The 14277-nt window shown below is 35.0% G+C and overlaps 1 protein-coding gene across 1 annotated transcript; it reads left to right on the top strand.

Annotated features, from left to right (window-relative positions):
- The first annotated feature begins 10417 nt into the window (after positions 1-10417).
- LOC118934601 (olfactory receptor 8B3-like) lies at positions 10418-11359 on the top strand. The gene has a single exon (XM_036930223.2). The coding sequence runs from the start codon at positions 10427-10429 to the stop codon at positions 11357-11359; it is 933 nt and encodes a 310-aa protein (XP_036786118.2). The 5' UTR covers positions 10418-10426.
- Positions 11360-14277: the final 2918 nt, after the last annotated feature.

Here is a 14277-nt window from a genome sequence, read left to right as displayed (position 1 = left end):
GCAGAACAAAATGTCATCCTACAGTAGGACAGATTATATTCGTAAATGATTTATCTGATAAGGGGTTGACATACAAAATACATAAAGAACTCACGTGTCTCAACACCCAAAAAACAAGTAACTCAATTAAAAAATAGGTGGATTATCTGAACAGATATTTCCTCAAAGAAGAAATTCAGCTGGCCAACAGGTACAATGAAAGATGCTCCACATCACTAATCATCAGGGAAATGCAAATATCACCTCACACCGGTTAGGATGGTCTATATCCAAAAGAAAAGAAACAACAAATGTTGGTGAGGATGTGGAGAAAGGAGAACCATCCTACACTGCTGGTGGGAATGTAAATTGTTTTACCCATTGTGGAAAGCAGTATGGAGGCTTCTCAAAAAACTAAAAATAGAAATACCATTTGACCCAGTAGTGTCACTCCTAGGAATTTACCTAAAGGAAACAAGATCCCTGATTCAAAAAGTCATATGCACCCCTATGTTTATAATGGCAGTATTTACAATAGCTAAGATATGGAAGCAACCTAAGTGTCCATTCATAGATGAATAGATAAATAAGATGTGATACATATATATAATGGAATATTATTCAGCCATAAAAAGAAAATAAATCCTACTATTCACAACAACATGGATAGATCTAGAGGGTACTCTGCTCAGTGAAATAAGCTGGTTGGAGAAAGACAAATACTAAATGATTTCACTCATTTGTGGAGTATAACAACAAAGCAAAACAAAAGGAAAAAGATAGCAGTAGACTCACAGATACTGAGAATGGACTAGTGGTTACCAAAGTAGAGATTGGGGGTTGTGGGTGGGGAGGGAGAAGGGGATTTAGGGACATTATAATTAGCACTCACAATACAATATATGTAGGTCATGGGGAAGGCAGTACAGGGTGGAGTAGACAATTAATGACTTTCTAACATCTTACTACATTGGTAGACATTAACTACCATGGAGGGGTTGAGGTCTAGATAATATGGGTGAATGTTGAAACCACTGTGTTGTATATGTGAAACCATCATAAAAATGTATATCATTGATACCCCTTAATTAAAAAATGAGGTAAATCTATAGGATCTTTTGAAAAAAACGTATGAAGCAAAAACAGATAGAATTGGCCTGAAAAATGGAAAGTTCTAATAATTGGAGAACTTAATAACCCATTCTTAAAACACAGATAACACACCAGACATAAGATAAGGAAGGAAATAGAAGAATTGAATTACATAATAAAGCAAATAAATTTATTAGACACATACAAAGCATCTACCCCCAAACAGCAGGATACACATTTCCTCAAGTGCATCTGGGATATTTTGTAGGAGAGATCATATATTAGGACACAAATTAAATCTCAGTAGATTTAAAAATAGAAATGTCATATAAGGTATTTCCTCTGACTCCAATGGGATAAAGACAGATAGAAATCAATAACAAGGAAAATTAGAAAAAGCAAAAATTTGTGGAAATTCAAAAACACAATCTAAAATAAACCAATGCATCAAAGAAGAGATCACAAGGAAATTTAGAAAACACTTAAAGATTAATGAAAACAAAACCACAACCCACCAAGGCTTATGGGATGTTGCAAAAGCAGTGGTAAGCTGGAATTTTGTAGCTGTATAAGCTTACATAAAAGAAGAGGAAATATCTTAAGTAAACAACATTATCTTAAAATGTAAAGAAGTAGGAAAATAAGAGCAAACTAACCTCAATCTATCAGAGAAAGGATATAAAGACTAAGGCAGAGACAAATAAAATTGTGGATAGAAAAACAATTCTGAAATCAGTAAAACCACAAGATGGTTCTTTGGAATAATTCACAAACTTGGAAAACCTTGACCTACATGGACTAAGAAAAAAAGAAGGCTCAAATTAATGATGTCAAAACAAGATATTGTTGACAAGAACAAATTGATCATGAACATATCATTTCCTGTTTAGGAGAAAAAATATCTACCTCATTTCTTCTCAGGAAAGATTTATCCCTTCTCTACTTTGCTCTCTGTAACTGTCACCTCCTCTAACCATAATAGATATTCATAAGTTGTTGGAGGGACTGAGGTGAAAGGTTATGTGATACCTTTTCCTTATTTCCTTTACTTTTAAAACCTATAAAGCATGTTAAATGCAGAATGGAACTACAACAGTTACTTGCATGTGAGGATCCAAGGGAGTGATGGCCAACATTTGAATGAATTTCTATTGAAGAATTTATGACAAAAGGATGCTGCAAGGAAAGATTTTCAGAGTGGACCAAGTATATCCACTAATCTTATCACACATCTGTACTTCATACTTTTAGTGTAGGCCTATGTTAAACTTCTAGCCCCACAATCAGGGAAATTCTGATGCAAATAGGACATTTGATAGTGTTACGATGTTATTGTTTAATTTGGGAGTAAAGTAGGGTTGTGATATCATTTTAATAAATATTTATCTTTTGGAAGTACATATTAAAATATGATATCTTGGATTTGCTCCAAAATAACACAATTGAGGAGAGGGATTAAGTGTGGTAGACATGATACAATTAGTTAAGAGTTGACAATTTTTGAAATTTTATGATGGGTTCAGGGCAGTAAATTGTAATATGCTTTCAACTCGTCTATATGTATGACATTTTCCATAATGAAAGTTTTTTAAAATACAGAAAAAGGAAAACCAGAAATGAACCTGAGGATGTAACTGTTAATTCTCCTGAAATAAGAGTTATAAGAAAGTGCTTTGAGCAATTATAAGCAAACAAACTGTATAACAGATGAAATTTATAAATACCTTGAAATGCAAAATCTACCATGTTTAAATCATGAAGAAATAGTAAATCTGAATAGATATATAACTAGTTAAGGAGATTCAATCAGTAATCAAAAATCTCCCTCCCAGTAATGAAAAACACAGGACCTAAAGGCTTCACTGCTCAATTCTACCAAATATTTAAAGAACTACCAATAATACCAGTCCTTCTCACACTTTTCCAAAACAATGGAAGGACAGCACACTTCCTGGATCATTGTTTGAAGTCACCATTACCGTGCTACTAAAGCTATGTAGAGACACTGCAAGAGAGGATTCTAGATCAATATCCCTAATGATCATTCAGACAAATAACCTCAACAAAATACTAGCAAATCACATTTACCTGCAAATTTAAAGGATTATACACTATAACAAAGTGGGATTTACTCCTGGAATGCATGGAAAGTTCAACAGATTAAAACTTGTCAATACAATACACATTAATAAAATGAGGGGAAAACATACAATCATGTCAACTGATTCAGAAAAGGTATTGGACCAAATTCAGGATCCTTCCTAGGTATACATTCTTAACAAACTAGGAATAGAAGCAAAGTATTCAACAGGATAAAAGCCATATTTGATAACCCTATTATGAAAGTGAAACTTAATGGACAAACCTGAAAGCTTTTTCTCAAAGATCCAGGGATAAGACCAGGATGCTAACACTCAGCAGTTCTATTCAACATAGCACTGGAATGTCTAGGCAGAGAATTAGGAAAGTAACAGAAATAAAAATTAGAAAAGAAGAGGTGTAATTATCTATAGTCAGAAATGATATGGTTTTATGTGTAGAAAATTCTAGAGATGCCAAAAATATTGTTAGAACTAAAAATGAACTCACTAATGTTGCAGGATATAAAGTCAACACACAAAACTCACTTGCATTTCTATACACTGACAATGAACAATTCTATAAGGAAATTAAGAAAATTCCATTTGCAACAGCGTCAAATGGTAAAAGCCTTGTAAAGTGAAAACTAAGAAATATTTCTGAAAGAAAATAAAAACGATGTAAATAAATTGAAACCAAGTCCATGAATATTTTAACGAAATTTAAATAACTTTCAATAAAAATTAAAGAACAGTTAATATTTTAAAGATGTCAGTACTACCCAAAGTGATCTACAGTTTCAATGCAATTTATATCAAAATTCCAAAGGCTTGTTATTTTTTTTACAGAAATAGAAAAACTTCTGTTGAAATTCATATTTAAAATCAAGGGACCCTGAAACCCCAAACAATCTTGAAAAATAAATAAAGCAGCAGGACTCACTCTTTCTGGTTACAAAACTTAGTACAAAGTTATAGTAATCAAAGCTACTGGCATAAAAAAACATAGAGACCAGTGGAAAAATTAGAAAGCCCACATATAAGCTCTTGCACATATGATCAGATGACTTTTGATAAGGATGCCACATAATTTCAATGGGGTAAGGATAGTGTTTTGTACAAATGGTGTTGTAGAATTATGTACAAACTATGTACATAATTAATTGGATATCCACACGGAAAACAGTGAATTTGGACCCTTACCTAACAATGTATACAAAAAACCTAATAAACATGGATCAAAGTTCTAAATGTATAAAACTGTTAGAAGAAAACATAAGAGGTAAGATTCACAATCTTGGACTTGACAATGAATTCTTGGATATGACACCAAAGGCACAAGCATCAAAGAAAAAAACCACACAAACTGAACTTAAGGAAAATTAAGAACATTTTGTGTATCAAAATACAATAATTAAAATAAGAATGCAACCTAAGAATGGGAGACTATATTTGCAAATTATATAGTGGACAGCAATTAATAGCCAGAATATGTAGAAAACCCTTTAAACTCAACAAAAATAGAACACATAACCAGATTGAAAAATGTACAATGGGCTTGTCTCCAAAGCAGATGTACAAATGGGTAATAAGCACAAGAAGTGATTCACAGTTTCACTGATTATTGCTGAAATGTAAATCAAAGCTACAGTGAGATATTGCTCACCCATTAGGATGGTTTCTATCAAGGGAATAAAAATAAACAAGTATTGGTAAGAATGTGGAGAAATTGGAACTCCTATTCACTCTTGGCAGGCAATTTGTGTCTTTCAGTGAATTTCTCCATTGCATTAGTTGTCAAATTTATTAGGTATACATTCATTAATAATATTCCCTAAGTTTCCTTTTAAGATTTTTAGCATAGGTAGGAATGTCCTGTCATATTCGTAATGTTGGTTGGGTTGTGTCATTTGCCTTTTTTGCCTGACCAGTGTGGCTAGCAGAGGATCATATTGTTGATCTCCGAAATGCAGCTTTTGGATGAAGGTATATATATTATTATTCTGTTTCTTTATTGTATTGCTTTGCCCTTATCTTTACCATTAAAATTTTCTGGGTTTTTTGGGGGTTTAATTTGATGGTGGTTTTGTTCTACTTTCATAACAAAGAATTTTAAGTCTTTAACTTGAGACATTTCTTTCCAAGATAGATGCTTAAGTGGAGCAAATAACCACAGCTCTACTTAACTGTAATGCACATTTACTACAAGTTGTTTTACATTTTCACTTCAAAATATTTTGTGACTCCCATTTTTATTTTGGTTTCTGGCATTTAGTATTTTTCCTGGAAATATATTTATTGATATGATTCACATACCATTTAACATGCTCAACACCTTAGAGAGTACATAACCATGTGCTCAAAATCTTCAACTCTGAAGAAATATTTCTTTATGACTCCTCATCATGTATAACTCTGAATTGAGAGTGACATTGACAAATGGTAGCCTAGGAGATTTCAGCCCTCATCTCCCCACAAAAACAATGACTTAACAACTAACCATGCGTGAAAATAGCTCTGGGAGAGCTCTGGAGTACAATTATAAAGCTACATCAAACCTGTGGAGGACAGAAACTGAGTATGGCTGTGGAGAAAAGCACAGGGAACATTTGACCTATATCCACCCAGCCCTCAGGCAAGCATACCTTGGTGGCAAGAGGGGACCCGTGGTAGACGAGGCACGCAGGAGGACTCTAGCAGCCTTTGCTACTGAGGATCAGCGACCCCCACTGCCACATCCAACAACAATAGCTTTCACCACCAAGAACCTGGATGGCCTTTGCAGAGGCTGACCATAGGTGACTGGGCTGCTTGGAGTCCATACCACTGTGGTTCCCTAGATGGAGAGCCACCCCACGTACATCCCAAATTTGAGTGGCTGCACCCCTAACAACATTCCCTCCCACAACCACATGAACCACGTGCCCTGGCATGCCATCACTGCATGCACTTCATGTCCTATGTCTAGGTGTAGCCAATACCTATGTACATATAACAGAGCTGACTCCAAGAAGAATCCCCTCAGCTGTGACTTCTCCCAGTAGGGAAAAGGAGAGTAGAAATTCATTGGAATTCATCACTGATGACAGTTTCATCTTCACCAGTGACCCTAGCTGATGGAGTTACTCAGAGTCCATGAGTGCAATGTCTAGATAGAGTTGCCTAAGATTTAAGGACACATATAAGCTGAATGTCATGCAAAGGAAAAAATAATTCATGGAAATTGTAACCAAAAGAAAGTAGGTATGGCTATTATATCAGGAAAAAATAGTCTTTAAGTCAAAATCTGTCAAAAATATACATAGAAGATTATTATATATAGACAAATTATATTCTACAGGAAGACATAATAATTATAAATCCATGCATACCCACACCAGAACACCTATATATACAAAGCAAATATAGAGATATTTCAAGGGAGAAATTTATAACAATGCAGTAATAGGGAACTTACTACCCCTCTTTCAACAATGGAGAGAACATCCAGACAGAAAACCAGGAAAGAGCTGCTGACTTACCCGTATCTACAGACCAAAGGGACCAAACAGGCATAAGAGAACTTTTCACTCATATACATTCTTCTCAAGAACATGTGGAACATTACCAAGGATAGATTGCATATTAGGTCCCAAAACAAGGCTTAACAAATTTAAGAAGATAAAATCCTTGCAAGTATCTTTTGGACCACAGTGGAAAGCCACTAGATATCACTAATAGTAAAAAAAAAAAAAGGGAATATTAACAAATATATGGAAAGTAAGTTATATAATCCTAAAGAAGCACTAGGTCAAAAAAGAAACCAAACTGAGTCTAAAAGTATCTTGGTACTGGTGAAAATGAAAATATAGCGTTTCAAAACTTACAGGATGGATCAAAGCACTTCTAAAGGGAAAGTTATGGTGGTAAATAGGTATATTAAACATGAAGAAAGATCTCAAATAAAAAATCCTAACTTTATACATCAAGGAACAACAGCAAAAAAAGACTAAACCAAAGTTAATGTGGACAGCAAATAACAAGAGCAAAAATAAGTCAAATAGAGAAAATAGAGAAAGTAACAAATCTAGAGTAAATGTTTTTGAAAAGTATCAAAATTGAAAACTGCCTAGCTAGACTAAGTAAAAAAGGGAGAAGATCCCACTAAGTAAAATAAGTGATGAAAGAGGAGGTAATAGAGTAGATGACTCAGAAATCAGAGGGATCAGAATAGACTATTCTGAACATTATATGACAATACCTAGAATAACTTAGAACAAATGGATCAGTTTCTAGAAATACACAACCGACTAAACTGAATAATTAGAAAGCATAAAAACACATTAACAAATAAAGAGACTGAATCTGTAATCAAAACCTCCCAACAGGTAAAACATTCCAAGAAGAAACAATACCAACTTTTCTTATACTCTTCCAAAAAACAGAAGACAAGGGAACCCTTATAATACATTTTATTAGGCCAGCATTATTCTGGTAGCAAAACTAGACAAAGACACTACAAGAAAAGAAAACTACAGCCCTTGCTTGTGATGAATATAGATGTAAACATTTTCAACAAAATACTAGGAAAATGAATCCAATGGTGCAATCATAAACCATGATCAGCTGGGATTTATCTCAGGGATACAAGGATGGTTCAACATAAGGAAATCATGAGATATATTACCTTAATAGAGAGAAAGATAAAGTCATAGGATCATCTAAATAGAAGCAGAAAAATCATTTAACAAAATTCAACCCTTTTTCATGATAAAACACTTAGCAAAATGAATATAACATCAATATACTTCAGTACTAAAGGCCATGTAGGAAAATACACATCTAACATACAGTACAAAAAAAAAAGTTTCCCCTAAGATCAGCAACAGGGCTAGATTCCCACTCTTATCACTTTTATTGAATATACCACTAGAACTTCTAGCCAGAGGAATTAGGACAGATAAAAGGAAAAAAAGTTCTCCAAATCACAAAAGATGATGACATATTACTTCTGCTTGCATGAACATGATCTGAAACTGTAAAGAATCTACCAAAAACTACTAAAACTAAAAAAGGAACTTTGTAAGGTAGCATCACACAATATCAATGTACAAAAATCTGTCACATTTTTATAACAGACAATGAGCTCTCCAAAAGGAAATTAAGAGAGCAATTTCACTTGCAATAGTAAATAAAAATTCTTAGGAATAAACTCAACCAAAGAGGTGAAAGACATGTAAACTGAGAATTATAAAATGTTCTTGAAATAAAGGCAAGAGATAGCACGTGTTGTTCTGATTGTAGAGAAAAGTGAACACTTGTAGTGTTGGTGGTAATGTAAAATTGTTACAGCCATTATGGAGAAAAATATAGAGATACATAAAAATAGTAAAATAGAAGAACTACTTTTTCATCCAGTAATCCCAATCTGGGTGTATATCCTGCAGAAATAAAATCTGTTTCTCAGAGATATTTGTACTCCATTGTTCACTGAAGCATTTTTCACAATAGCCAAGATATAGAAACAAATTGTCTGTCAACAGATGAATGAATAAGAAAATTGTGTTATAGATAAAAAATGGATTATTGAGCCTTAAAAATAAAAACTGTCTTCTGCCATTTGTGTCCATGGGATGAACTTGAAGAACATTATGATAAGTGAAATAAGACAGATACAAAGAGACAAATACTGTGTGATCTCTTTTAAATGATTATTCTATAATCATCAAACTCATAGTAGCAGTGAGTAGAATGTGGTTTCCAGAATCTGGGGGTAGGCGGAAGCAGGAGATATTGGTAAAGGTATATGAAGTTTCCTCCATGCACTATGAATAAGTTCTGGATACATAATGTACATAAATGTGACTATAGCTCAAATTACAGGAGAGAGACAAGTGCAGTGCTGTAATGCATCTTGAAAAATTTCAGGTAAAGAAGCAAAAAATCCTGGAATCAGAACCCTTGCAGAAAATGTTCCATTTAGGATCTGGGAAGAAAGAAAGAATAACATACATTTCCCTTCTGAGATGATGATGGCAGGGAGATGGGAGTGCAGTATTGACTCTGTATTGGGAGATGGGCAATCCCTACAGTAATTGAAAAAATGAGTAAATATTGAGTCACTAAGGACGTAAAGACAGATCCATGACCCGGGGTGTAATATACAATCCTCTTATTTCCATTTTCCCTTATTCCCTTGGGAAAGAGACTAAGCAAGCATCTAACCTGTTTATAACCAGATGCATTATATCATTAAATCCACATTCAGTCATCTGTATCTTAACAAGTGGCAAATGTGATAGTAATTAAGACCTTACTTTTTTCTGCTGTTTAAGAAGACCTAAAGACTTATTCTGAAATTGTAGCCTCTAGTTCAAAAAGAATTCCAAGGCACATCTGAGATGAAATCTGTAACATCCTCTTAGGATCAAAAAACCAAAGTCTCAGAGCCTGAACTTGCCCTTCCAGGACCACAGGACTGAATAATGAGGATGATAAGGAAGCACTGAGGTTTTCTGGTGTGAGGAGGGTGACTTGTTGAGTTCCATTTACATGAATGTCCCTGTTGTTGTGAGATGGGTATGCAGAGACCTATGATATCCCACTTTCTTTCTCATTATGTGCAGTTCTGAGATTCAAGTAAAACTGGAAGAAGAACCTGTTTGAGGCAGGGCTAGTGAATATTCAGAGACATTAAGGGACTCAGGAGGTGCAGTATCTTAGGAAGATCCCTCTCTATGCAAGGACCTCCTGCTCTTCTGTATTTATGGCTTTCACTTTGACATAGGCAGTAGCTTAACCTCTCCTAGGTGCTGATCCATCAGTGTTAGATTAGAAGCCGTGTTCTTGGTTTCCTCTACCAACAAGTCTGAACTCCATTATAGGGCAGCACCTGGATATTAGAGTCTCTGACTCCAATTTTACTGGTGAGGAGAGGGTTCAAGTGAATGAGGATGTGGTGAGATGAGAGAAGGACAATCCGTCCTGGCGTATCCTTCCGCATCCCTTCTCCCTTGCTTTTCTCAGCAGCCATGTTTGCATAGGGCAGCACTGGCCTTCCCTGTGCAGTCTCATTTTGTGATCCCTTGTTACATTTTTAGGAAAGGCTCTAAAAAGGGAGAGTTAGTGTCACTTAGTATCATGATACTGGTAAATGCACATTTTACAGGTTCAGATTGGGTTATTCTCAGATATTCCAAGACTGTATGTCTTCTTGTAAGAAGAAATATTATGGGAAGAGCTGGTTATCCATTAATTTAACCTTTTATTCCTGTGCTCACAGGTTACTTTGGAAAAGAATGGCTCCTGGAAATGGCTCTTTCATTGCTGAATTTATTCTGTTGGGATTAACAGACAAACCAGATCTCCAGCTGCCCCTTTTCTTCCTGTTTCTAGTAATGTATGTGCTCACTGAGTTGGGTAATTTGGGTTTGATCATTCTAATTGGGCAGAATTCATACCTGCACACCCCCATGTACTTTTTCCTCTTTAACTTGTCTTTTATAGACTTCTGCTATTCTTCAGTATTTACCCCAAAAATGTTGATGAATTTCTTATCAGAGAAAAATGTAATCTCATATGTGGGGTGCATGACCCAGTTCTTTTTTTTCTGTTTCTTTGGTATTTCTGAATGCTATGTGCTGGCATCAATGGCCTATGATCGCTATGTGGCCATCTGCAACCCACTTTTGTATAATGTTGCCATGTCCCCTAAAGTGTGTTCCACCCTTATGCTTGGTTCATACTTGATGGCCTTTTCTGGTTCCATGGCCCACACTGGATGCCTGCTGAGACTAACCTTCTGTGATGCCAACACCATCAACCATTATTTGTGTGATATCCTCCCTCTACTACAGGTGTCCTGTAAGAGCACCTATATCAATGAGCTGGTGGTGTTCATTGTGGGGAGCATCAACATTGTTGTGCCCTGGGTCACCACCTTTGTCTCCTACGGTTTCATCCTTCCAAGCATATTCCGCATCAGCTCTACTGAGAGCAGGTCCAAAGCCTTCAGCACCTGCAGCTCCCACATCATTGCTGTTTCTTTGTTCTTTGGATCAGGTGCATTTATGTATCTCCAACCTTCTTCTGCTGGTTCTATGGATGTGGGAAAAATCTCTTCTGTCTTTTATACCAATGTGGTCCCAATGATGAACCCCTTAATCTACAGCTTGAGGAATAAAGATGTTAAACTTGCTCTGCGAAATACCCTGAGTAGGAGAATATTTTGATCAGAAACATTGTCACTGTGGAGGTAATTATAGAACTGGTGTGTTCTGTTCATTACAGCAATTTAGGCTTAAGCCTTCATGTAATCTCTTTTTAATATGTTGTAGGAAATTTGAAGCTTATCTCAATTTGTTTCCAGGTTTTTAATGGTACAACTTTCTTTTTCACTGTTCCCGCAGTTTCTTCTTTTTCCTCTTTTACCTGATTAAAAACAACATTAAATATGTCTTTTTTTCCCATGGTCATTATGAAGTTTGTTTTTCATCTTGGAAAAAAATGAACAATTGTGAAAATGATTTAGAAAAGTAACATTAGGGTTATATTGGACCACTGAAGGTGTTTTTTTTGAAGGATTTCCTATCTGCCATTTATTATATGCTCTGCATCCAGAACAGAGATGATCATCTCTTTTTACTCCTGTTTTACATCCCCCATTGGCCAGGGATGTGCCTCCTTTAAATGCCAGTGTTTCACAGAGAGAGCAGGTTCCCCAAACACTATAAAACAATCCCCTTTCTAGGTTTAAACACTATGCAGTAAGCTTCTTTTGGCAGAGATTTCTTATTTGTCTTTGTAACTATGCAACTGACACAATGGATTGTCAATGTATATTTATTGTATAGACAGGATGCTGAAGCTCACTTAATGATTTAATTCATACACATTGTATGTATGTGTGTGTGCAATCATTTGCTTATTTATGTAGACACAAACGCACGTACTCTCTCCTGTATACACCCACACACACACAAGTATTTTGTACCACTGGTTGCCTGACAATTGTGGCTTGGGGCTATATGTCACAATCATACATAAGGTACGGTAAGAGGAAGATATACATGGAGATTCTCATAATGCAACAGACTGGAGCTGCATACCACATGTTGATAGGTCCTAAAATCAGTCTTATATGGTCAAAATTACTTCTTAAAATAGATTTTATTGGCTTAAAGCCCATATTGAGACAGATATGTTGCTTCTCCCTAAGCCTGGCACAGTTGGTTTTTCTGTTGCACACTGGGACATTTCTCTTGTAAAAAATAGGCACCTTTAAATATTAAAATTACACCCAGTGGGAAGGTTGGTTTAACTTTCTGAGGTGGATTCTCTCATCTTCCTGAAAGAGTGGGAGGGATAGTGGAATCCCATGGGCTGTTTGAAGTCCCTCTCTGACACCGAGTTAAATTGAACCACTTTAATTATTACTACAGAGAAGAGTATTGTAATTGTTTTTATCATTTTTGAACTTTGCACTGTCACATCTGTCAGTTTGTGTTGTCCAAAGATAAGTGATGTGAGATGACCAGGAGAGGGAATCCTTGTTCTCATTTCATAGGTAATGGAACTGATGGTCAGATGTGTTTGTGGTTTGTTCCAAGACAGAACTTTTACAAAGTGAAGCAGAGACTGGAACTTGGGTGTTTTTTGTTTTTGTTTTTGTGTGTGTGTGTTGAAGTATAGCTGATATATAATATTATGTTGGTTTCAGGTATACAACACAGTGATTTGACAGTTTATGTATATTATGAAATGCTCACTACATTAAGTGTGGTTACAATCTGTTACCATACAAATCTTTTAGAATATCTTGTACTGTATTTCTTACATTATACTTTCATCCTTGCAACTTACTTATTTTATAATTGAAAGATGTCCCTCTTTATACTCTTCATGTATTTTGTACCTTACCCCACCCCTACTTAGGGCAACCATCAGTTTGTTCTCTGTATTTATTAGTCTATTTCTCTTTTGTTTGTTTTTAATTTTTTTTGATTCCACATATGAGTAGAATCATATGGTACTTATCTTTGTCTTACTCATTTGATTTAGCATAGTATACTCTAGGTCTACCCATGTTGTCAGAAAGGCAAGATTTCATTCTTTTATAAAAAAAGAATATTTACGAAAGAGTAATATTTCATTGTGCATATGTTTCATATATTTTCTTCCATTTATCTATCAGTGGACACATAATTTGCCTCTTCCTTTCATCTGTTGATGGACACACATGACTTTTGTAAATAATACTGCATTAAATAAAGGGTGCATATATCTTTCTGAAATAGTTTATTTTCTTCAGGTAAATTCTCAGGACTGAATACTTAAAACTCCTAAGAGAAAATAGATCATAAGCCCTTGCACACTGGCATTAGCAATTTTTTCATGGATATGCCTCTCCAAGGAAATGAAATGAGTGAAAGTAAACAAATGGCACTACCTCAAACCACAAAGTTTCTGTGTAGCAATGGATACCATGAAAAAATAGTACATGGGTATTCTGATTCTAAATACAGCAAGGAATCAATCATAACATTAATTAGTCATGGGGATGAAAGTATAGCATTGAAAATATAGTCAGTATTTCTGTTACATGTTTTTATGTTGACAGTAACTACAGTAGTTTTAAAAATTTAATAATGCTTAGAATTGTTGAACCACTGTGTTGTATACTTGAAACCAACATAATACTGTATATAGATTATACTTCAATTAAAAAATAAATACAATCCAATAAATATATCAAGGTGGTATTATTATGAATATACTAAATTACCAGACTTTTAAATATCAATACAACATGAACAATGAGTTATGGTAATAAAACTGCCTCATAACACAAATAAAAGCAAAATCCTAAAGTAAGAAAAAATTCAAAAATTTGTGTTTCACATTTCATATTTGACAGTTCAGCACATTTGAGTATGTTCTTCCTTCATACTGACATACATAATAAGTGGAAACACGTGACAGTAGAGCATTATAATCATTTGCACACTAGTTGGTCTTCGGTGGGTGGACACAGATTATTGTGAAGCCCTACCTAAAAGTTATAAATTATAAAGAAAATTTAGAGAGTGATCACAGCAGTGTCAGGATGGAGAAGGGAAGAATAAACGGAGGTTTTATCAAGTAGGGCTAA

The sequence above is a fragment of the Manis pentadactyla genome, chromosome 13 (assembly GCF_030020395.1).
Source record: "Manis pentadactyla isolate mManPen7 chromosome 13, mManPen7.hap1, whole genome shotgun sequence".
NCBI lineage: Eukaryota > Metazoa > Chordata > Mammalia > Pholidota > Manidae > Manis > Manis pentadactyla.
The sequence above is the reverse complement of the archived record's forward strand: the minus strand, read 5'-3'. Positions and strand labels throughout refer to the sequence as shown.

Excerpts from the sequence above, each read along its gene's own strand:
- LOC118934601 (XM_036930223.2), top strand. The coding sequence starts at position 10,427 with ATGGCTCCTGGAAATGGCTCTTTCATTGCTGAATTTATTCTGTTGGGA.